The 24,767-nt window shown below is 42.3% G+C and overlaps 1 protein-coding gene across 1 annotated transcript in view; it reads left to right on the top strand.

Moving 5' to 3' along the window:
• Positions 1-24,767, top strand: part of LOC139534120 (proton myo-inositol cotransporter-like) — a 66,982-nt gene that overhangs the window by 5,741 nt on the left and 36,474 nt on the right. Inside the window, exons 2-3 of the mRNA XM_071332900.1 lie at positions 5,467-5,626; positions 7,897-8,105. Coding sequence (XP_071189001.1) covers positions 5,467-5,626; positions 7,897-8,105 — 369 coding nt within the window. The remainder of the gene's footprint in view (positions 1-5,466; positions 5,627-7,896; positions 8,106-24,767) is intronic.

The raw sequence follows: 24,767 nt of genomic DNA, 5'->3' as shown, positions 1-24,767 counted from the left end.
AGCGTCATTAAATGCTAACCTGCGCTTGTACGCTGATGATACTGTTGTGTATTCTATTGGCCCCACGGTTGACCAGGCTCTATCTGAAATACAGTCTGACTTCATTGTATTACAGAAAAACTTTGTTGACCTGAAATTAGTACTGAATGCAGGTAAAACTAAGTATATGTTGTTCTCTAGAGCGCATAAAAATAAGTTTGATTTAAGCATATGTACTTTGGATATTGCATATTGATGTGTTAGTTTAGAAGCTGAGTATACAAATGGTCTTCTATAGAAATCAGTCCTGCCTCTCGCTAAATAGTTGAAAGCAGATTATTCAGTCGACGTTCCTATCGGTCCTAGACTATTATGGCGACATCATCTATATGAACGCAGCTGCCACTTCATTAAACCTAGGATGCAAAATGACCCGGCCTAATGGTTATTTTGCTGTATTGACCCCCCCCCCCCCCCAAAATGTCATCTAATATTCCAGGAATTCCTTAAATAACGTGTCTTTAATATTCTACTATCCTAGGTTTTATTTTTTAAATTTCTTATTTTTTAAGTAAAAATAGTTTTTGCATCACTACCCCAAGTTTTCATATGTGGGTCAAATATGACCCGTATGTATTTCTTATGGAATTCACTGCATTGCACACAGACCTTTCTTTTTCCTACAACAATAAAATCTAAGTAATTAATAAAATATGTATTAAATATCTTGTTTTTCAATGTTCAACTAATCACCGTTTTCATTTATCCTTTTTAACTCCCTGAGTAAAAAGAGTTTCATAAGAATGTTGCCAGATATACAACCAAAATGGTTTTACAGATGCTGGATGAGGAAGCCATTGGTGCCTCTGACTAAGAATCTGAGGTATCCAATTCAGATGACACAGACTATGTGCCCCCCTCCCCTACACACACCCTAGCCTTAACATCCTGAGGAGCTGCCCAGGGCCTGTGCCGGGGTCAACAGTTGTGTCACCAAAAGTTGCCTGGGAGCTGTTCATTAGTGACAACATCATTGAGGAGGTTCTAAAGTGTACAAATTTAGAAAGACGGAGAATAGCGACAGCAAAAGGGACAGAGTGGAGAGAGCTCAACAAAGAGGGATTTAAGGCCTTTATTGGTTTAACCCTCCTCGCTGGCATGGAGAAAAGGTGGGATGTCTCCCCACTGGAGCTATTTTTGGATCCACTGCAGAATCCAATGTATAAGGCCACCATGTCGGTTGGAAGATATGAGGATATCCGTCGCTACCTGAGGCTTGATGACCCGAGGACCAGTGTTCAGAGAGGCAATGGACCACCTGGCAGTCTTCCGGTATGTGTGGGACCTTTTTCCTAGCAAACTGTAGAGGAAGGTTCATCCCCAGCGACTGCGTGACAGTGGATGAGCAGCTTTCCTCCAGACGTGACGCTTGGCATTCCATCCAAAGAGTTCAGTCTTGGTTTCATCAGACCAGAGAGTCTTGTTTCTCATGGTCTGAGAGTCCTTTAGGTGCCTTTTGGCAAACTCCAAGCGGGCTGTCATGTGCTGTTTACTGAGGAGTGGCTTCCGTCTGGCCACTCTTTACCCTAAAGGCCTGATTGTCGGAGTGCTGCAGAGATTGTTGTCCTTCTGGAAGGTTCTCCCATCTCCACAGAAGAACTGAGGCAATGGAAAGATGTGGGGTGATGAAAGAGAGCCATGCTACCACCACTTAATAGCAGCCAGGGCCAAAAGAGGAAGAGGTGCCAGCTCTGCCCAAGAGCAAAGGATAGAAAAGTCAGCTGCTGGTGTTCTCAGTGCAACACACCCGTCTGCAAAGAGCAGAGTCACATGCTTGTGGTTTGTATCAAATACATGGACTAAGACAGCATAAGTAAGCATCACACATGCACACTTGTTCCTTTTGTTCATGTTTTCTAAATTGTCGTTTATATTGGTGATGAACTTTGGATTTTCAAATAAATGTTTTGAAATATTATAAGACATGCTTAAGGTGCTTTTTATTTTGTTCTTCACACTAAAAGGTTGAATGTGAAACTTTGATTGTAAGATTGATTGTCAGAAAAATATGTGAATATTTTCAATAGCTGTTATGAATTTTCGAAATAAGTTCTCGTTGAAATGTGTATCGAACTGTTGAAGAGCGACTAAAAACATTTCAAACAAAATATTTATTGAAAGGTCCAAATCATCACTCAAAATAATTATGTTCCACAAAATGGATAATATTTTGGACCCATATAAATTCAAAAGGCATTCGCACATCGGATCTATCTTGTTTGCAGGTGCATGGTAACCGTTAAATAAGGAATCCGCTCTGATGAAGGCCGTGAGGCCGATACGTAAAGCTTATTAATGAGCAGTGATACTATCAAGACCCATATAAATAAAACGCATATTACATTATCGGGTCATTTTGACCCGGCATATGCATTCTTGGGGCATCATGTTTATTATGCATCCTAGGGTTAAAGCTGTCACAGAGCATTGCACTTTATTACGGGTGACAATTTTAGTACTCATCACTGCATTCTCTACCAGAAAGTTGGTTGGCCCTCTTTGATGTCACGTAGGTTACATTGCACGATACATTGCTATGTTTTCATTTATAAAGCCCTTTTTACAAAAAAAAGTCATTGCTAAACTTTAGACATACGGGTTAGCCATCCCGGAGACGGGGTGTGGTAACTGAAAATTCCTTTGGTCTCTACTGAGTTAGGTAAATCAGCTTTTAGTTGTGTTTCGCAAACAAGGTACAAGAATCTTCAAAATGTTCTTACATTTGATGTCGTTGTGCCTTGAGGGCAGTTCAGAAAGCTGATTTGAGGACCTTATTACTGATGAATGTGTTCGTTTTTTATGACCGTTGTGAGAGTTCCGTGACCGGCCGGAGGAAGACGACACGACATCACCCTCCTCAGGGGATAGGTACTTAGTGTAAAGCCAATTAGTACACACCTGGGCCCATTAATTGCTTTCTGTCTTCCTCTTTATTAGGTGTGCCGGGAGAGGAGCTGGAGGGGGGATTGGGAGTAGAGACGGGGAGCTGTGAGGATGTTGGATATTCCTACCTCAGAGAAAGCGTCTTTTACTGGGGCACCTTGTCTCTCTGTTAACCAAGGCAGGCTATAGGTAGAACGAAGTGTTCCTCCTGTAACTATTATGTGTAGAAGATAGTCTAAAGACAGGACTAGACGTTTTGTTTTGTTTTCCCTTTTTGGCTACAGCCTTTTGGTCAACGGCTAAGTTTATGTTTATTTGTTTTGTTACGCTGGTGTTTCAGCGTTGGACGTTACCCTGTACTGGAGTTATTTTGTCGGGCGAATAGAAGACCCGTCTAGTAAACATTCACAAGAAAAGGAATCACAACCACTGCCTCTCGTCTGTTCATTTTGTGCCTCCCGCCTGTGCTAGGGTGTTTCGGACAAGCTGATTCGTTCGCACCGTGTTTTTCTTTTTGCTTGCATTTTGTATTTATATTTTGATGTGTGTATTTATGTCATTCAGGGCTCATCTGTAAAAGAGACCTTGGTCTCAGTAAAATAAAGGTTTAATAAAATACGAGTCTTGGTGGTGGTGGACTCCACATGTGTCTGAGTAGAGGCCTGGGGAGACCGGAGGGACTGACCAAAGGCTGCCGCTGATAACAAGAGAAGGAGGGAGTGATGGGGAGGAAAGGAGGGCTCTCCCACTCTCAGAACCCACCCAGCAAACCGGGAACATTTCTAGAACATTAGTGAAGATTTACATTAAGTTTTAGTTATGCTGGGCATGCACTACACAACTTCTTAAATCTTAACAACTTGGACGTGCTCACATTTCCAGATTTCCTTGTCCCAAATCTTTAATTCCGTCCATCCTCAACCCCAGGACGGTGGTGCTCACATTACACAATGATTCCCTAATTGATCTTGCACTGCATTTCTCAGTTGTCTTAGGAACAAAAATGCCAACGCAAACAGCGAGCCCTCTTTCAGTCTCTCTCTCTTTCAGTCTCTCTCTCTCTCTCTCTGCCTCTCCTTTATTTTATTATATTATACCCTCTACTCTTAATTCCATTCACAACCACGTGTTTGGTTCAGTTATTTGTTCTGCTCTCTGCATGTGTATGATGAAAATAAAATGACAAACATGTAAAATGTGATATGTAGAGGAGCAGCCTTTGACAGAAGAGCAAACAGAGTAGAACCCTTTATGTTGAAGCATGCTCAGCTCTAGTTGTTTACTTGGTAGTGTTACCCACTGGAGTATGTATGGGTATGCATGCTTTTGCTCCAGCCCTGCATAAACACACCTGACTGAAATAGTAAACTAATCAAGGCCGACACTGAGTCTGGACCATGATCAGCTGAATCAGGTGTGTTAGGTCACTGCAGGGCTGGAGCAAAAATCTGCACAGCTCGTAGCTCTACAGGTGTAGTTGGCAACTCTATCAACCACACCTCTAGGGTTGGTCACCCCAGGTGTGTACCGTATGAGTGGCAACCCTAGGGCCACTACCTTTTAACAGTAGGACCCGTCCCTCCAGCCCTCACTCCTGTGTTTAAAAGAAAATGAACGAAATGCCAATAAAACGTCTCGCGTCTCCCAGATATTGATTAACTCCAGCCGGTGTCTTATAATTGAGTGGCTGCATGGCGAAGCAAGCGGTTCCCACGGCAACAGGTAGCTACGTCGTCTGCCGGATAACTGGAGGAGCGACAGGAAGTAGTGCACTCTGGGTGCTGTTAATAGTCCCTTATCGGTGTGGCGCAGAACGGAGCGGTGATGTCACGGCCCTTGTCAGATGAATCCGGGCAAACGCATGTTGTTTGTTCTAGCAGTCAGTGTAAATATGTAGTCGTTTGGCATGGTCAGTGGCTGCAGCAGCTGAGAACGACACTGACTTACATGCTGTATAGGCTACAATATCTCTGATGTAGTGGATGCACTTGAGATATATGTTGTAGATCTGCTTACAGAGATGACCGATGTGGTTGATGTTGTTCAGTCTGTCAGACATGATTGATGTTGTGTGAAATGATGAGGGCTCTTCAGTGCCCTAATGGCTAGTGTGTGATTGGTGCAGCAGCTCTGTGGTAGAGTGTTTTGATTGGTCAGGTTCTCTAGATGAGAGCTGTGACTGAGGACACTCAGATTCCGCTTGATTGACAGATGTAGGGGAGTGTGGAGAGGATATGTTGTTTCATGCCTAACTCAGACCCTATACCATTGTTCTTGAATTAGGTAAACCAGTGAAGTGATCATAAAAGCTGAATTTGCACTTATCCATAAACTTTGACCGTATTGTATGCTCCGGGGTGAAGTTTCCCCTAGGTGCAGATCTAGTATCAGCTTCCCCTCCCCTAATCTTAACCTTAACCATTAGTGCGGGAAATGCTAAACTGATCCAAGATTAGCATCTAGGGGCATCTTCACCCTACACTGTACAGTTCTACACTCCTCATTGTGTCTTCCCTATTCCTCTGACCCATCCCACGTGAGTAGGTATTGCGTCCATGACGGTGCCAGTGTACATAGCTGAGACGTCTCCCCCCCACCTGAGAGGCCAGCTGGTAACAGTAAACACACTGTTTATCACAGGAGGCCAGTTCACTGCCAGCATCATAGACGGGGCCTTCAGCTACCTACGCCATGATGGATGGAGGTGAGACACACACACACACACACACACACACATACATGTAATTGCTCTACATGCCTCATCTTTGAATATCTCATCAAGGTCCATCATTTACCCAATTTGATTATTATTATATATGATTTTTCTTTTTTTGGGGGGGGTAGATCACCTTTAATATTGCAGATAGATTGTCGATTCCATCAATATAATTGTCTACATCATTTCCAATCCCCCATATAATTGTTGGTAAATATATACAGTATACACTGTATATATACAGTACCAGTCAAATGTTTGGACACCTACTCATTCAAGGGTTTTTCTTTGTTTTTAATATTTTCTACATTGTAGAATAATAGTGAAGACATCAAAACTATGGAATCGTGTAGTAACCAAAAAAGTGTTAAACACATCCAAATATATTTTATATTTGAGATTCTTCAAAGTAGCCATCCTTTGCACTCTTGGCATTCTCTTAACCAGCATCACCTGGAATGCTTTTCCAACAGTCTTGAAGGAGTTCCCACATACACTTAGCAGTTGTTGGTTGCTTTTCCTTCACTCTACAGTCAAACTCATCCCAAACCATGTCAATTGGGTTAAGGTCGGGTGATTGTGGAAGTCAGGTCATCTGATGCAGCACTCCATCACTCTCCTTCTTGGTCAAATACCCCTTACACAGCCTGGAGGTGTGTTGGGTTATTGTCCTGTTGAAAAACAAATGATAGTCCCACTAAGCCCAAACCAGATTGGATGGCGTATCACTGCAGAATGCTGTGGTAGCCATACGGGTTAAGTGTGCCTTGAATTCTAAATAAATCACTGACAGTGTCACCAGCAAAGCACCCCCACACCATAACACCTCCTACTCCATGCTTTACAGTGGGAAATACACATGCGGAGATCATCCGTTCACCCACATCTAGTCTCACAAAGGAATGGCGATTGGAACCAAAAATCTCCAATTTGGACTCCAGGACAAAGTTCCACCAGTCTAATGTCCATTGCTCATGTTTCTTGGCCCAAGCAAGTCTCTTCTTCTTATTGGTGTCCTTTAGTAGTGGTTTCTTTGCAGCAAATCGACCTCCCCTCCTGCCCCCCACCTTATCACAACACAACTGATTTGCTCAAACGCATTAATAAGGAAAGAAATTCCACAAATTAACTTTTAACAAGGCTCACCAGTTAATTGAAATGCATTCCAGGTGACTACCTCATGAAGCTGGTTGAGAGAATGCCAAGAATGTGCAAAGCTTTCATCAAGGCAAAGGGTGGCTACTTTGAAGAATCTCAAATATAAAATATATTTTGATTTGTTTAACACTTTTTTTGGTTACTACATGATTCCATATGTGTTATTTCATAGTTTTGATGTCTTCACTATTATTCTACAATGTAGAAAATAGTAACAATTAAGAAAAACCCTTGAACGAGTAGGTGTTCTCAAACTTTTGACCGGTAGTATATGTTCTCACTCTAGTAGCCTACCTGGTTATATTTTGAGAAAATACAAAACAAGGCTTGTGAATTTCTGCATTTGCTCCTCACCAATTGCAACTTGAAGTCAGTACCTACGCATTGTGGGAGAAAGAGCATGGGCTGGTATCTTATTTCCTTAACATCAGGATAATAATTCCTTGGACGACACAAGGTTTAGAACATTTTAAGGTATGCGGCGTCCATCTCGCAACAGAGCCTTCAACTGCATTGGGGGATTGCCATTCCACTCCGTTGTGGACCTCCCCATTGAAGGGCATGACATCCAGCGCAACGTAACGGAGTGTTTATGGGTAATGTGAACGAAGCTTAAGTAGGCTACAGACATGTATGTTGGAACATTGCTACATTGTGGGAGGCAACCTATCAGTGGTCCCTGCTATGCTCCAGCTCATGGGGTTTCTCCTCTCTCACCCTCTGATGAAACAGCTAATTTGTCTCTCCCCTCTCTCCTCCCTTTTTCTACCCCTCACCTCCACTGCATCTCCCCCCCTCTCCCTATCCTCTCCTCCTCCCCCTCTCCAGGTATACTTTATGTTGGGTCTATTGGTGGTTCCTGCTATGCTGCAGCTCATGGAGTTTCTCCTCTCAAAGATGAAACAACTAATATATAACATTTTCTCTCTCCCTCGCACCCCCCTTCTGCCAGTGGTTCCTGCTGTATTCAGGTTCATGGGGTTCCTCCTTTTGCCAGAGAGTCACTCTCACAGATGAAACAACTAATATATCCCTCTCTCCCTCTCTCTCTCCCTCACCGACCCCTCCCCCCTCTCTCTGCCTTTTCTCCTCTTCTCCAGGTATATGTTGGGTCTGTCGATGGTCCCTGCGGTGCTCCAGTTCGTGGGGTTTCTGTTCCTGCCAGAGAGCCCCCGCTGGCTGATCCAGAAAGGCCTTACCCAGAAGGCCCGGCGCGTGCTCAGCCAGATTAGAGGCAATCAGAACATAGACGAGGAGTACGACAGCATCAAGAACAGCATCGAGGAGGAGGAGAAAGACTGCGGAGGAGGTGAGAGGGGAGCAGGAGGCACAGGAGAAGCACACACACATATTAATAAATGAATGCATCAATGAACATGCACACACAAACAAACTTGCATGCACACACACAGGGAGAGGAGTGGCCCACGTGTCCCGTCTCTCTCTTTCTCTCTCTCTCTCTCTGCGCTCAGACGAGAAAGCTTTATCAGATGTTATATAATCTCTGTGTTACACAAAACAGTTAGCCTCTTCTGAGAACATTGACCTCTTCTGAGAATCACAAAACAGCACTAAACGTCAGTCTGTCAGGGCCAGGCGACTCAGAATAGACACCGAATAGACCACATTTTCTGAAATAAGCTTAATTATGGTAGTCACCGTGTCACCATTGAAGGTCAGTGCTAAAATGAATGTATATGTGTGAGTGTATGGAAATATATCAGTCAAGGCATGGCCATAGACCTAAGCAATGAAACCACCATACATGATAAACTGCAATATCCCCTTGTTGACATGAATAGCTGATATACACATGTATTGAATGTAGCCTACAGTATATGGACATCCAATGGTTGGATGAATGATTGTTTTGTACTGCATTCCCAAGTCAATGACATTGTATACAGTAGACTCAGTCCAGCCTTGAGCACATGTATTAACTCGTATCGTTCCAATGACACCGAGCCATCTCCTGAAAAGAAAGGCGAGGGAAAATAAAGCCTTAGCCAATCAGAGTGCTAGAGTGCGGTCAGTGGGGCCACAATCCAAGAAAAAAAAAAACTCCTGGCAATAAATTGCAACTCTGATAGGTGTTGGGGGGGGTAGGCTCACACCTGGGGAAACAGGTGCTTCCTTTGTCCCCTTGCTCCCTGACTTGTTTTCCATGATAACCTCATCCCTTTCTTCCCTGACGCCATCACCTCTGATGTGATGATAGTGAGTGTCACTCTAACCACCAGTCACTCATCCACCCATACACAGCCAGGATTAAAGAGCAATCATCAACACAATAACACATACTGTACAGAGCAACACAACATCAATAACAACAACACAACTGACAACTATATCTGATGGTTCATGTTTTCTTTTAAAACCACAATTAGAATCCCTCCACAGCCTCATAGAGGATCTAGATACTTTTGCTAACCTCTCTGGATTAGTGTACTATATTATATATTGGATCATAAAAAAATGCAACTTTTACATTACTGTGGAGTTTACCAATAAAATGGTCTGACGGGGATGTGGACATACTCGGTATACAAATCCCGAAAGAAAGAAATTCTCACTCCAAATACAGTTTTATAGAAAGTTAGCAACATTAGATAAGATCTTGCCACCATGGAAATGAAAATACCTGTCTATTTGTGGAGAAATCACCCTGATTAACTCTTTAGTCATATCACAGTTTACCTATTTGCTTATTGTTTTTCCTACACCTAGTGACCTGCTTTTTAAATTATATGAACAAAAAAAAATTCCATTTTATTTGGAATGGCAAGTCAGACAAAATTAAAAGTGCCTATTTATATAACGAATATGAATTCGGAGGGCAGAAATGATTAAATATTAAAGCATTAGACCTCTCATTAAAGGCATCAGTCATACAAAAGTTCTACTTAATTCCGAAATGGTTCTCTAGTAAATTGATAGGAATGTCTCACCCCATGTTCAAGAATTGCCTTTTCCCCTTTATTCAGATTACAACTGCTCACTTTCGGTTGTTTGAAAACGAAATCATCTCCAAAATATCATATTTTTTTTAACAAGCCTTAGAAAATTGGTTGCAATTTCAGTTCAATCCACCTGAAAAGACAGAACAAATAATACAACAAATATTGTGGTTAAACTCAAATATACTAATAGATTAAAAAAATGTATTTTTAGATAAAATGTTTAAAAAGGTATTTTTGTAAATGATATCATAAATAGGACTGGTTGAGTTATGTCACACATGCAGCTAACACAGACATATGGAAATGTCTGCTCTACCCAAAATTACAACCAACTAATTGCAGCATTACCACAAAAATGGATCATGCAAGTAGAAGGGGGAAAAGTAAGGAACTTGTCTGTCGACCCTGCATTAAAGAACATAAATATGGGGGATTGGAAATGATGCAGACAATTACATTACAATTACAATCTTTCCGCAATATTAAAGCTGATCTACCCCTTAAGAAATATCTGTATCAATCACTGCTCTCTGATCTCTGTTTCTCTTTGTTAGAGTATATCTTATTAAAGCATTGGGCTTCCATCTCTGCTGTAGAATATGTTAGAAATGCCTGTCATGGATGAATTAAGATAATATTTAATCTAAGATAATCTTTCCTAAAATGATTTTAGCTTAATCCTATACGAAGCTTCCAGGAAACTCACCCCATGTTTTTATTCAGGCCTACTGAACTTATTATATCTACATATATTAACCTATTTTACCTGGTGTATATGGCTGGGAACAAGCCTATTACCAGTCAACATGATAATGGTTTCCTCTTTAAAAGAGTGTTTTATCTCAGCATTAGTTAGACACCGTAGTAGCCTAATAGGGTGAAGGAGGCTCACACACAGTAAGTCAGACACACAGGTAATTCAATCAACAGAAGAGGCACCGTGCTTCTCAAAGCTGTTTCCTTTGTGATAATGACCTCTGTGTGACGGTGGAACGACAGCCTCTGAGCTACTCACTGACCCTGGATTGTTGGTATTTTATATTACTGAGTTTCAGACAGGAGAGGATTCAATATATTTTGAAATATTGATGGGTCTGTGGGGTAATATTCTGTGAGAAGAGAGTGAGAGCGTGGTTTACGTGCGTGTATCCATGTGTCTGTCTCTCTCTCTCTCTCTCTCTCTGTGTGTACAGTATATCCACTTGTCTCTGTGTGTGCGTCTCCGTTTGTGTGTGCTGTTTTGATGTGCAGCGGCTGTGTGAACAAGACTATTAGTTGATTTGGAGAGAGAGGCAGAGGAGCTGTTAGAGCCCCTGATGATACTAATCACAGGACTGATACTAACAACACAACACACTAGTCAATGGACTCTGATTACTGTGTCCTTAGAGGGGGAGAGAGGGGAGAGGGCGGAGAGGGGGGGATGAAAGACGGAGAGAAATAGAAAAAGGGGGAGGAAAAAAGAGAGGGAGCAGCGATAGACAACAGAGAGAGAGAACAAACACAGATTCTCTTCCAGCGAGGGAGAGAATTAGAGAAGCTAAGAAAAGAGAATGTGAGGTTTAGAGAGAAAGGGATGGCAAGGAAGAGTGGAATTAGAGACTTATTTTTAGCTAAAGCTTTCTTTGACATCCGAAAGGGTTTTTTCGGCAGTCCCCATAGGATAACCCTTTTTTGTTCCAGGTAGAACCTTTTTTGCTTCCAGGTAGAACTCTTTTGAGGTCAATGTAGAACCGTCTGTGTAAAGGGTTCTACTATGTGGACAGCCAAAGCACCATTTTAGGTTCTAGATAGCAACTTTTTTTCTAAGAGTGTCTGTACTGCATATAGTACTTGTAGCTGACACTACAAGGGACAAGGACACCAAGGAGCCCAGCTATCAACAGAAACCTTCCTACGGAGAAAAGTCTTTAGGCCCGTTTTAAAGGAGCCCAGAGTCTGTGGTGCTTTCAGGTGGCCCGGGAGAGCATTCCAGAGGATGGGGGCGGTCGAGCTGAAAGCCCGATTCCCCCAAGGAGCAGTGCTTGGTCCTGGGGGCATGGCGGAGCAGGCTATTGCTTGACCATAAGGTGCGGGTGGGGTTATAGAGGGAGAGTAGTTTGAGATAAGGAGGGGCATTGCCATGACATGGAAAGTCAGCAGGGGGGTTTTGAATTCGATCCGGAATGAGATGGGGAGCCAGTGCAGAGGTGCCCGGATGGGGGGGGTCTGATGGTGTTTCCGCTCTCTCATCAGGATCCTGGCAGCGTTGTTCTGGATGTATTGGAGCTTCTGGAGACTCCTGCCAGGGAACCCGATGAAGAGTGCATTGCAGTAGTGCAGCATTGAGAAGATAAGGCATGGACGATATTCTCTGCATCAGACTGAGTGAGGGTAGGACGGAGTTTGGCAATGTTCTTGAGGCGATAGAATTACGCTTTACACAGTTGTTTGATGTGGCTGTCAAAGGTCAGGGTGTGGCTGTCAAAGGTTATCCTATGCTTACAAACCACGGCAATTTCCCCACAGCACAATCTCCCCATTTGATTCATAATTGCCATTTCGCTCTCAATGGCTTCTGTGCTTCCAGGTAATTGAATTATGCAGTATGTCAATCATAATGAATACAAGGTACTGTATGCTACTATATTTGTTTTCTGCTCGCTGTACAAATTTACAATGTTTTATGCAATATTCCTCCCTCTCTCTCTCTCTCTCTCTCTCTCTCTCTCTCTCTCTCGCTCTCTCTCTCTCTCTCTTTTTCTTTCTTTCTCTCTCATTCTCTCTCTCTTTCTCGCGCACTGAGATATGGGCAAAAGAAGCAGATACGAAATTAGATGAGATATTACACAGTTAGACATTAATCCAGGAGACAGAGTGTAGCGCAAGTCATGTCTCTTCTCCTGCTCCTCTTCTGCTTAATTCATCATTTACCATTTTATGGAATCCTGTTGGTTGGTGCCTTAGATCTGATTAAATCCTGTATCTGTTGAACTAGGATCATTTGGACTTATGTAATGTAGATGTTCAAATAGATTCCCTAAGTCATTATTGCCTCAAGATGGGATGCATCCCAACTGGTACCCTATATAGCCCCAAAGGTATTTGGTATTTTATTAGGATCCCCATTAGGTGTTGCAAAAGCAGCAGCTACTCTTCCTGGGGTTCACATAAAACACGAAACATAATACAGAATGACATAATACAGAACATCAATAGACAAGAACAGCTCAAGGACAGAACTACGTATATTTTCAAAAAAGGCACACACAAAAAGTGTCTCGGTCAAATAGGGGAGAGGCGTTGTGCCACAAGGTGTTGCTATATCTGTTTTTTGAAACCAGGTTTGCTGTTTATTTGAGCAATATGAGATGGAAGGAAGTTCCATGCAATAAGGGCTCTGTATAATACTGTACGCTTTCTTGAATTTGTTCTGGATTTGGGGACTGTGAAAAGACCCCTGGTGGCATGTCTGGTGGGATAAGTGTGTGTGTGTGTGTGTGTGTGTGTGTGTGTGTGTGTGTGTGTGTGTGTGTGTGTGTGTGTGTGTGTGTGTGTGTGTGTGTGTGTCAGAGCTGTGTGGAAGTTGACTATGCAAACAATTTGGGATTTTCAACACAATGTTTCTTGTAAAAAGAAGTGATGCAGTCAGTCTCTCCTCAAATCTTAGCCAAGAGAGACTGGCATGCATAGTATTTATATCAGCCCTCTGATTACAATTAAGAGCAAAACGTGTCGCTCTGTTCTGGGCCAGCTGCAGCTTAACTAGGTCTTTCCTTGCAGCACTGGACCACACGACTGGAGAATAATCAAGATTAGACAAAACTAGAGCCTGCAGAACTTTTTGGAGTGTGGTGTCAAAAAAGCAGAGCATCTCTTTATTACAACTAGATCTCTCCCCATCTTTACAACCATTGAATCTATATGTTTTGACCATGACCGTTTACAATCTAAGGTAATGCCAAGTATTTTAGTCTCCTCAACTTGTTCAACCGCCACACAATTCATTACCAGATTCAGCTGAGGTCTAGAACTTAAGGAATGATTTGTACCAAGTACAATGCTCTTAGTTTTATTATAAATTTCTTTCAACCAATCATCAGTCATTTGTGTCAGTGCAGTACATGTTGAGTGCCTTTATCTATAAGCATGCTGAAAATGTGTTGTTAATTTGTTTACAGAGAAATAGCATTAAACCAGTAAAGGCCGCTTTACCACTCTTGGGTAGCGGAATTACTTGGCTTCCCTCCAGGCCTGAGGACTCTGGTCAAAAGTACTGCACTATGTTGTGAATAGAGTGCCATTTGGTACACAGACAAACTCATTCACCCGTTGTATTATTGTCTTATTATTCGGTAATTTGGAATTAGTATGAGGTGTGTCGGGGTATGTTACAGTCGAATGACACCCATGTTAATTTCCTAGCTTCGTTATCTGGAGACACCAGGGGATTTGCATTGTTATTTGAAATAAGGGATAATTCAATATTAACATGCTAGCGGGGTTATCTTCTAATTCAGTTCAGCTAATCGAGTTTTGAATGAATGTTCCTTTTCTTCCACCGTCATTTATTCTGTTTATTTTTAAGCTCAAGGAAACAATTTTGAAACAAACTGAATTAGTTTAACTTGCTGAATATGTTTTCAATGATTTTACCCATAAATATATTTCACATGTGGATACAAACAACAATTTTCACAGACATCAACTATTAACTACTTTTTGAAATTAGAAGAGCTGAAAAAAACGTAGTCAGATGAAGCAGATGCTAAACTACAGGAATGTTTTGCTAGCACAGACTGGAATATGTTCCGTTATTTTTCCGATGGCATTGAGGAGTACACCACATCAATCACTGGCTTTATCAATAAGTGCATCGAGGACGTCATCCCCACAGTGACTGTACGCACATTCCCCAACCAGAAACCATGGATTACAGGCAACATTCACACTGCGCTAAAGGGTAGAGATGCCGCTTTCAAGGAGTGGGACTCTAACCCGGAAGCTTATAAGAAATCCTTCTATGCCCTCTGATGAACCATCAAACAGACAAAGCGTCAATACAGGACTAAGGTCGAATCGTACTACACCAGCTCCGACGCTCGTCGGATGTGGCAGGGCCTGCAAACTATTACAGACTACAAAGGGAAGCACAGCCGAAAGCTGCCCAGTGACACGAGCCTACCAGACGAGCTAAATTACTTCTATGCTCGCTTCGAGGCAAGTAACACTGAAACATGCATGAGAGCATCAGCTGTTCCGGACGACTGTGTGATCATGCTCTCCGCAGCCGATGTGAGTAAGACCTTTAAACAGGTCGACATTCACAAGGCCGCAGGGACAAACGGATTACCAGGTCGTGTACTCCGAGCATGCGCTGACCAACTGGCAAGTGTCTTCATGGACTTTTTCATCCTCTCTCTGACTGAGTCTGTAATACCAACATGTTTCAAGTAGACCACCATAGTCCCTGTGCCCAAGAACACTAAGGTAACCTGCCTAAATGACTACCGACACGTAGCCCTCACGTCTGTAGCCATGAAATGCTTTGAAAGGCTGGTCAAAATAGCCTCCAACACTCTACTCAGCAAATTGGATGCAGTTTATCACAGTGCCATCTGTTTTGTCACCAAAGCCCCATATACTACCCACCACTGCGACCTGTATGCTCTCATTGGCTGGTCCTCACTACATATTCCTCACCAAACCCACTGGCTCCAGGTCATCTTAAATCTTTGCTAGGTAAAGTTCCGCCTTAACTCAGCTCACTGGTCACAATAGCAACACCCACCTGTAGCACACGTTCCAGCATCACTGGTCATCCCTAAAGCCAAAACCTCATTTGGCCGCCTTTCCTTCCAGTTCTCTGATGCCAATGACTGGAACGAATTGCAAAAATCACTGAAGTTGGAGACTTATATCTCCCTCACTAACTTTAAGCATCAGCTGTCAGAACAGCTTACCGATCGCTGCAGCTGTACACAGCCCATCTGTAAATAGCCCATCCAACCAACTACCTACCTCATCCCCATATTTGTTTCTGTTTTTCTGCTATTTTGCACACAAGCACATCTCCTCATCTGCACATCTACCACTCCAGTGTTAATTGCTAAATTGTAATTACTTCAACTATGGCCTATTTATTGCCTTACCTCCTTACTTCATTTGCACACACTGTATACAGATTTTTCTATTGCGTTATTGACTGTACGTTTGTTTATCCCATGTGTAACTTGTCGCACTGCTTTGCTTTATCTTGGCCAGGTCGCAGTTGTAGATGAGAACTTGTTCTCAACTGCCTACCTGGTTAAATAAAGGTGAAATAAAAGAACATCTACACCATTGTCCCAGAAACCCTAGACCCTCTCCAATTTGCATACCGCACCAACAGATCCACAGATGATGCAATCTCTATTGCACTCCACACTGCCCTTTCACACCTGGACAAAAGGAACACCTATGTGAGAATGCTATTCATTGACTACAGATCAGAGTTCAACACCATAGTGCCCTCAAAGCTCTAAGCTAAGGACCCTGGGACTAAACACCTCCCTCTGCAACTGGATCCTGGACTTCCTGACGTCCGCCCCCAGGTGGTAAGGGTAAGTAACAACACATCCGCCACGCTGATCCTCAACACGGGGGCCCCTCAGGGGTGCATGCTCAGTCCCTTCCTGTACTCCCTGTTCATTCATGACTGCACGGCCTGGCACAACTCCAACACTATCATTAAGTTTGCTGATGACACAACGGTGGTAGGCCTGAACACCGAGAACAATGAGACAGCCTATAGGGAGGAGGTCAGAGACCTGACCGTGTGGTGCCAGGACAACCTCTCCCTCAACATGATCAAGACAAAGGAGATGATTGTGGACTACAGGAAAAGGAGGACTGAGCACGTCCCCATTTTCATCGAAAGGGCTGTAGTGGAGCAGGTTGAGAGCGTCAAGTTCGTTGGCATCCACATCACCAACAAACTAACATGGTCCAAGCACACTAAAACAGTCATGAATAGGGCACGACAAAACCTATTCAGGAGACTGAAAAAATTTGGCATGGGTCCTCAGATCCTCAAAAGGTTTTACAGCTGCACCATCGAGAGCATCCTGACTGGTTGCATCACTGCCTGGTATGGCAACTGCTCGGCCTCCAACAGCAAGGCACTTCAGACGGTAATGCGTATTGCCCAGTACATCACCGGTGCCACGCTTCCTACCATCCAGGACCTCTATACCAGGCGGTATCAGAGGAAAGCCCTAAACATTATCAAAGACTTCAGCCACCCTAGTCATAGACTGTTCTCTCTGCTACCGCACGGCAAGCAGTGCCGGAGCGCCAAGTCTAGGTCCAAGAGGCTCCTAAATAGCTTCTACTCCCAAGCCATAAAACTCCTGAACAGCTAATCAAATGGCTACTCAGACTGTTATTATCTATGCATAGTCACTTTAATAACTCTACCTACATGTACATATTACCTCAATTTCCTCGACACCGGTTCCCCCGGACATTGACTCTGAACTGGTACCCCCTGTATATAGCCCCGCTATTGTTACTTACTGCTGCTCTTTAATCATTTGTTATTCTTATCTCGTACTTTTTTTTAGGTATTTGCTTAATACTGCATTGTTGGTTAAGGGCTTGTAAGTAAGCATTTCACTGTAAGGTCTACACGTGTTGTATTCGGCGCATGTGACAAATAGAATTCGATTGGATATTGTACAGAGAGTGCCATTAAATTCAACAAAGATCCCAATCAAGTCATTATGTAATGATGTAAAGGAAGCATTAGAGGAGAATGGAAGGCAGATTATCTCTGTCAAAGCATAATGAAATGGAGAATGGAAGGCAGATTATCTCTGTCAAAGCATTATGAAAGCATAATGAATGAAGATTTAGGACTGACCTTTTGTGTTGAGATGTGAATGAAGACAGAGCTATACTCTCACTCTCCACCAGTCTGATACTGGCCCACTCATCAGCTCTCTTCCCCTCTGTTATTTGAGGTCTGTGAAGCATAGGAACACAACCCTGTACATTTGTGTTAGTCATACCCCATACCTCAGGGTTGCTGGTGGATTGAAAATCATTTTTGCCTTGATTCACCTATATCCACTTTTCCAATTAAAGTATTTGTTTAATGAATATTACATCCTTAACAGTACAAAGTCCCCATAATAATAGCCATCCAAGAACAACCTACGCACAAACCTCTCGGTACTCAAATGGCACCTAGTAAACACAGGTTATTAGCTCTTCAATAATCTCAGTCCACTTCCATCACAATATTCATTATTGCTAAGAGAACATTGTGTGAGTAGTAATATCCAGAGTTGTAAATTCTCTTGCTCCCATTTGTATTGGGGCAGGTGTTAGTCGGGGAACCCTTTTTTTCCAGACAAACCACATAATGGGCCCAGATATTAACCTCTAGACTCCCAGCTCCTAGCCAGAGCAACACCTTAGGGGCTGAGTTGATTGGTTGAAACTGGAGGTGTGTGTGTGTGTTGCGCAAGTGTTCACAGCTCACATGCGATCACGTGAAATTCATCTGGTTTTTCCGCAAGGGTTCACATGGGGACGGAACCCTATGACGTTGTACAGTTAGTGTTTGTCACTTGTATGCGATGGTGGTGAGTGACGTATGTACTGTACGTTAATCGTTTCCTCCTGTACCTAGAGATAGCCCCATACCTGCTTTGATTGAATGGATCAGTTTCACCATTGATTTTTGTCCTATTTTTTTTTGAAGAAAATGCTGTTTTTTGTCTTCTGAAAGCACCACAGAATGCCTTATTTCAAAGGGCCCCAAGTGACTTTGTAGCAGACATCTTTTGGCAAGATTTCAGAATCCTATCCAACAGAGATTCTGTTATTGCGGTGGTATACAAGCCTTTTTTTCAGGTTTCAAGCTTCTACTTAATGTATAAGGGGACTCAATCATGAGGAAAATAGCTCTGATAGAAAGGCTATCTTTTTGTATTCACCAGCAAGGACAGAGGCATCACATTTTAAAGAGAGACGGAGGCAGTAGTTAGAAACATAACATAAGTATTCCTGCAACATTATTTTGCTGGAATATAGTTTCATCTCTAAAAAATAAAGCTGCTTGATTGTACCCAAATTGGCCATTTTAATTTTTAGGATTCATATAATATTTTATAAATATAGTACCTGACATCTGACTTGGACCATAGTCCTTCCTAGTAATAATTAAGACCTAAGCAATCCCCAAAACATTTCAAATGTATCCCATGGAAGCCCCAGTCCCCACACCAATCCCAGCCAAAATGGACAGTATACAATATCAGTTCTCTATGTCTGAGAAGAGGTATGAAGCTGTGGCTTGGAGTATTGTTTCTTCATACTGTTGAAATCGGAAGTTTACATATACTTAGGTTGGAGTCATTAAAACTCGTTTTTCAACCACTCCACAAATTTCTTGTTAACAAACTGTAGTTTTGGCAAGTCGGTTAGGACATCTACTTTGTGCATGACAAGTAATTTTTCCAACAATTGTTTACAGACAGATTATTTCACTTATAATTCACTGTATCACAATTCCAGTGGGTCCGAAGTTTACATACACTAAGTTGACTGTGCCTTTAAACAGCTTGGAAAATTCCAAAAAATGATGTCATAGCTTTAGAAGCTTCTGATAGGCTAATTGACATCATTTGAGTCAATTGGAGGTGTACCTGTGGATGTATTTCAAGGCCTACCTTCAAACTCAGTGCCTCTTTGCTTGACATCATGGGAAAATCAAAAGAAATCAGCCAAGACATCAGAAAAAAAATTGTAGACCTCCACAAGTCTGGTTCATCCTTTTGAAATGCTTGAACGTACCACGTTCGTCTGTACAAACAATAGTATGCAAGTATAAACACCATGGGACCACACAGCCGTCACACCGCTCAGGAAGGAGACGCGTTCTGTCTCCTAGAGATGAACGTACTTTGGTGCGAAAAGTGCAAATCAATCCCAGAACAACAGCAAAAGACCTTGTGAAGATGCTGGAGGACACAGGTACAAAAGTATCTTTATCCACAGTAAAACGAGTCCTATATCGACATAACCTGAAAGGCCGCTCAGCAAGGAAGAAGCCACTGCTCTAAAACCGCCATAAAAAATACAGACTACGGTTTGCAACTGCACATGGGGACAAAGATCGTACTTTTTGGAGAAATGTTCTCTGGTCTGATGAAACAAAAATAGAACTGTTTTGCCATAATGACCATCGTTATGTTTGGAGGAAAAAGGGGGAGGCTTGCAAGCCGAAGAACACCATCCCAACCGTGAAGCACCGGGGTGGCAGCATCATGTTGTGGGGGTGCTTTGCTGCAGGAGGTAATGGTGCACTTCACAAAATAGATGGCATCATGAGGATGGAAAATGATGTGGATATATTGAAGCAACATCTCAAGACATCAGTCAGGAAGTTGAAGCTTGGTCGCAAATGGGTCTTCCAAATGGACAATGACCCCAAGCATACTTCCAAAGTTGTGGCAAAATGGCTTAAGGACAACAAAGTCAAGGTATTGGAGTGGCCATTACAAAGCCCTGACCTCAATCCTATAGAGAATTTGTGAGCAGAACTGAAAAAGCCTGTGCAAGCAAGGAGGCCTACAAACCTGACTCAGTTACACCAGCTCTGTCAGGAGGAATGGGTCAAAATTCACCCAACTTATTGTGGGAAGCTTGTGGAAGGCTACCCAAAACGTTTGACCCAAGTTAAACAATTTAAAGGCAATGCTACCAAATACTAATTGAGTGTATGTAAACATCTGACCCACTGGGAATGTGATGAAAGAAATAAAAGCTGAAATGAATCATTCTCTCTACTATTATTCTGACATTTCACATTCTTAAAATAAAGTGGTGATCCTAACTGACCTAAGACAGGCAATTTTTACTATGATTAAATGTCAGGAATTGTGAAAAACTGAGTTTAAATGTACTTGGCTATGGTGTATGTAAACTTCAACTGTATATGCTCAATTTGAATGGTCAGTGTCAATGCAATCATAACGGTCCACAGGTGGGCTAGAGGAAAGTATCATCATTTCAGTGAATGAATGATCACGAATGAAGGGAGATGGGAATACAGATTGTAATCTTAAACTATGAAATGCAGTAAACGTACACTGTGTCGTGACTTTACTTTCATTACTCTGATGACTGTTATTTATCAAATCAACTCTGTTTAAATGTTACCCGATTTTAAATGAATCATGTAACAACTAACTCATTAGGAATTTGGAGCACCACGAGAGCGGTTGTCTAAAAAGTTACCATCTCCCGAATTTAACTCTAAAGGTCTTTTACCGATCATATCCATAAAACAGTCAATGTATTAATCATTACATCGTATCATATCATCATTCTGAACAGTCGTAACCTCCTGCATCTGCAAAAAACCCAGCCTTACTTATGATTCAGTGCTACACAAATTGGTTTAAAAATGTATTTACTAGCTACTAAATGATAACACAGGATAAACATACACATTCAATACATTAGAAAAGGTCCCTAGCGGACTGGCACAACCTATGGCGGCTTGTTACCAAGGAGAATGACAGGGAGGGAGAGCTAGAGAGAGAAAAAGACACATATCGTTGATACATTTTAGGAACTACTCTCACAGTAATCATATACTTTGCACACAAACTGCCGCCCGTATGGAGTAAGAAATCATGAATCTATTTATGTGTGAATGCCTTCGTTCGCCATTTATCTTTGTCGGAACCAGGCCTTCTTAGAAAGGGTGTTGGGCCTTTCCTCTGCACGTTTGTAAGGCTCTGATTGTCCAAGAGGTGTTTCTCTGTTGTTCTCTTCTCATTCACTCCCGAAGCTTCATTGAAGATAGCCTAGCCAGCCGTGTTGATGGTTCCAGTTGGGTGATGAGAGTAGCGTACTACGGTGATTTGACAGAGTAGTAGAATGTTCCCACTTAAATTCACTTTCGAAGAGATTTTACTTAGGACAGCCGTACCAGTGATTGTCCAGGAGGTGACTTTATTGTCTCAACCACGTTTGAGATTCAGAGTTCAAACCACTTTAGAAGTGGGCTGAAACTCTCTGTCTTTCCTGGTCTACATGTCAGGCTGACACACTCTCTGACCTCAGTCGGAGCGTGGCTACTTACTGTGCAAAGTTTATTGAAGACAATTATTTCTTATGGCTCTAAAATCACATTCCTATCTTAACAAAAATACTGTCATAACTGTTCATATTTCATGCACATCGTAAAGGATGGAGACTTCGTACATGTAGTGTATATCGTTTTCAAGTTACAGTATTTCCTTCATTACACTTTTAATGACATCACAAAATAACAACCCATATGACATTATTATTCTTTAGCTCGCCTCTGACCATTCCCCACGTTCTCTGTTAGGAATATCTTTCCAGTATTCACTTTAGAACGTGTTAGTTTCGGCGGGAAAAGTCTCTGGAGACATTTTGGAGAGGGGTGTTCTCTGGATCTCCTTTAATTTATGACAGGTTGTGAGCTGTCAACCCCCCCAACAGCTCCCTCTGTGGGTGAGAGAGGGTCTGGTTACTGTCATCCATTGCCAAGCTGATTTGACCCATTCGGATCCTCACAGGACAGTCATGACAACTGAAAAGCTTAGCTAACTGTTAAATAATACAAGTGCTAAAACTGAGCTAGAGAGTGGAGATGTAAAAAAATGCATCCCTCCTGTCTCCTGGCTGTCTATGTGAAATGTGATCTAACTCTCACCAGTCTCCATTTTGTACTCTTAGCTAACCTGGAAAAGATTTCTAACTAGGAAGACAAGATTTCTTAACACGTCAACCTCAAAGGGAACACCTACCTAACTGTAGCTCTCTGCTCTCTCCATGCATGATGAAATTGCACTGAGATAAGCTTTCTCATCTAATTGATCAATTGATCATTGAGATGTTAGTTGCATTGTTTTATTTGCCTGTTTGTACTGGGGAGGTTTTAAAACAGTATCAGTCTTTTTACTGACATCAACAACTCCGTTTGCTTCAAAGTAAAGTCATGTCATCTACTCTTCTGTCATCCTGATTGTGCTCTTGTCTTCTTCTCTTTTCTCTTCTCATTCATATTAAACTGTATATCAGTGTCTCATGAGAAGACAGCAGTGTTATTGACCGTAACTCAGTGTCAGTGTTTGTTTTTCTGTAAAGCTAAATGCAATGGAACATAACAGAACAGGCCTGATCATAAAGGATGGATAACTAGATCTGTGTCTCACAGACCGGACAGCAGAGCTATCACACAGGGATAGGTTTACAGCCAAAAGGACAACGTCAGGGAACAGAGAGTCCAGACAGACTAGGAGAATTGGGCGTACATGTGTGTGTTTGTGTGTGTGTATTCAGACCCCTTGACTTTTTACACATTTTGCTAAGTTACAGCCTTATTCTAAAAATGATTAAATATTTTTTTCCCCCTCATCAATCTACACACACAGTACCCTATAATGACAAAGGAAAAACTGGTTTTTAGAAATGTTTATTAATTTATGAAATATCACATTTACATAAGTATTCAGACCCTTTACTCAGTACTTTGTTGAAGCACCTTTGGCAGCGATAACAGCCTTGAGTCTTCTTTGGTATGACGCTAAAAGCTTGGCACTTGTATTTGGGGAGTTTCTCCCATTCTTCTCTGCAGATCCTCTCAAGCTCTGTCAGGTTGGATGGTGAGCTATTTTCAGGTCTTTCCAGAGATGTTTGATCGGGTTCAAGTCCGGGCTCTGGCTGGGCTACTCAAGGACATTCGGAGACTTGTACTGAAGCCACTCCTGCGTTGTCTTGGCTGTGTGCTTAAGGTAGTTGTCCTGTTGGAAGGTGAACCTTCACACCGGTGTTAGGTCCTGTGCGCTCTGGAGCAGGTTTTCATCAAGGTTCTCTCTGTACTTTGCTCCGTTCATCTTTGCCTCGATCCCGACTAGTCTCCCAATCCCTGCCGCTAAAAACCATCCCCACAGCATGATGCTGCCATCACCATGCTTCACCGTAGGCATGGTGCCAGATTTCCTCCAGACGTAACACTTGGCATTCAGGCCAAAGATTTCAAGAGTTCTAAGGCCACTGTGTTCTTGGAATTGGTTGTTAATCTTCCTGTAGATGGGAGTTCCATTGATCTCTTCATTAAGTTCCTTGGGTTAACTTGATTGGGTATTATCCAAGGTCCTGTCTGTCACGAACCTAATCAAACTATCTATTGACGACAGAGGATGGCATTCCACAACCTTACAAATGACTTATTGATCAATAATAAGATAGGGACATTAATCTCCATTGCTTATCAGTAGCTGGATTGGAATCCTAATCAGTATACTGAAAAGTTGAATCCTTCTCAAAGGAACGTAATATATAATCAACATGTTGTCAAACGTCTCGGTCTCTTTCACTCACTCACTCCCCCATCCCTTCCTCTCTCTTTCTCTTATTTCCTTTCTCCCTCTCTTCCTCCCCCACATGCCCTCTTTGTCGCTCTCCATCTCTCTCCTTGCTCACTCCGTCTCTCGCTTTCTCTCCCTCTTGGCACTGTGGCTACATTCATCCTGTCACTCTCCTTTGTGTAGCCTAAGACAGGCAGTGGAGAGAGATCAATTAAATGTTTCCACTGTAGTAATCAAACAGTGATGCGTGCCTGTGCAGAAGGTTCCATGAGAGAACAACTAGGAACCCTTTCTGGGTTATTTGATGTGCAAAATAAAACATCCCAGTTCATGAAGCTATCGCTATACCAACATTGGAAAATTCCCTCTAATTGGAGTCGCTTGGGTGTTTCCCTGGCGAAGTTTGCCAAGGGGAAATGAGATAATTGGGGATTCCATTGGTGGATATCAAAGGGGAGAAGATACCCCATAACACTGGCCTCATCTGACTTTACACTAATTAGGTTTTAATTTAGCTGTGTCTATTGTGTTTCCTTTGTACTGTATGGCTACTGCACTCTGTAGATTTGATATGAGTAATATGGAATGCAATTAAAGAGAGGAGCAGTGTCTTTGTGGTAGACTTTTAAAGGA

The sequence above is a fragment of the Salvelinus alpinus genome, chromosome 11, assembly GCF_045679555.1.
Source record: "Salvelinus alpinus chromosome 11, SLU_Salpinus.1, whole genome shotgun sequence".
Lineage (NCBI taxonomy): Eukaryota > Metazoa > Chordata > Actinopteri > Salmoniformes > Salmonidae > Salvelinus > Salvelinus alpinus.
The sequence above is the reverse complement of the archived record's forward strand: the minus strand, read 5'-3'. Positions and strand labels throughout refer to the sequence as shown.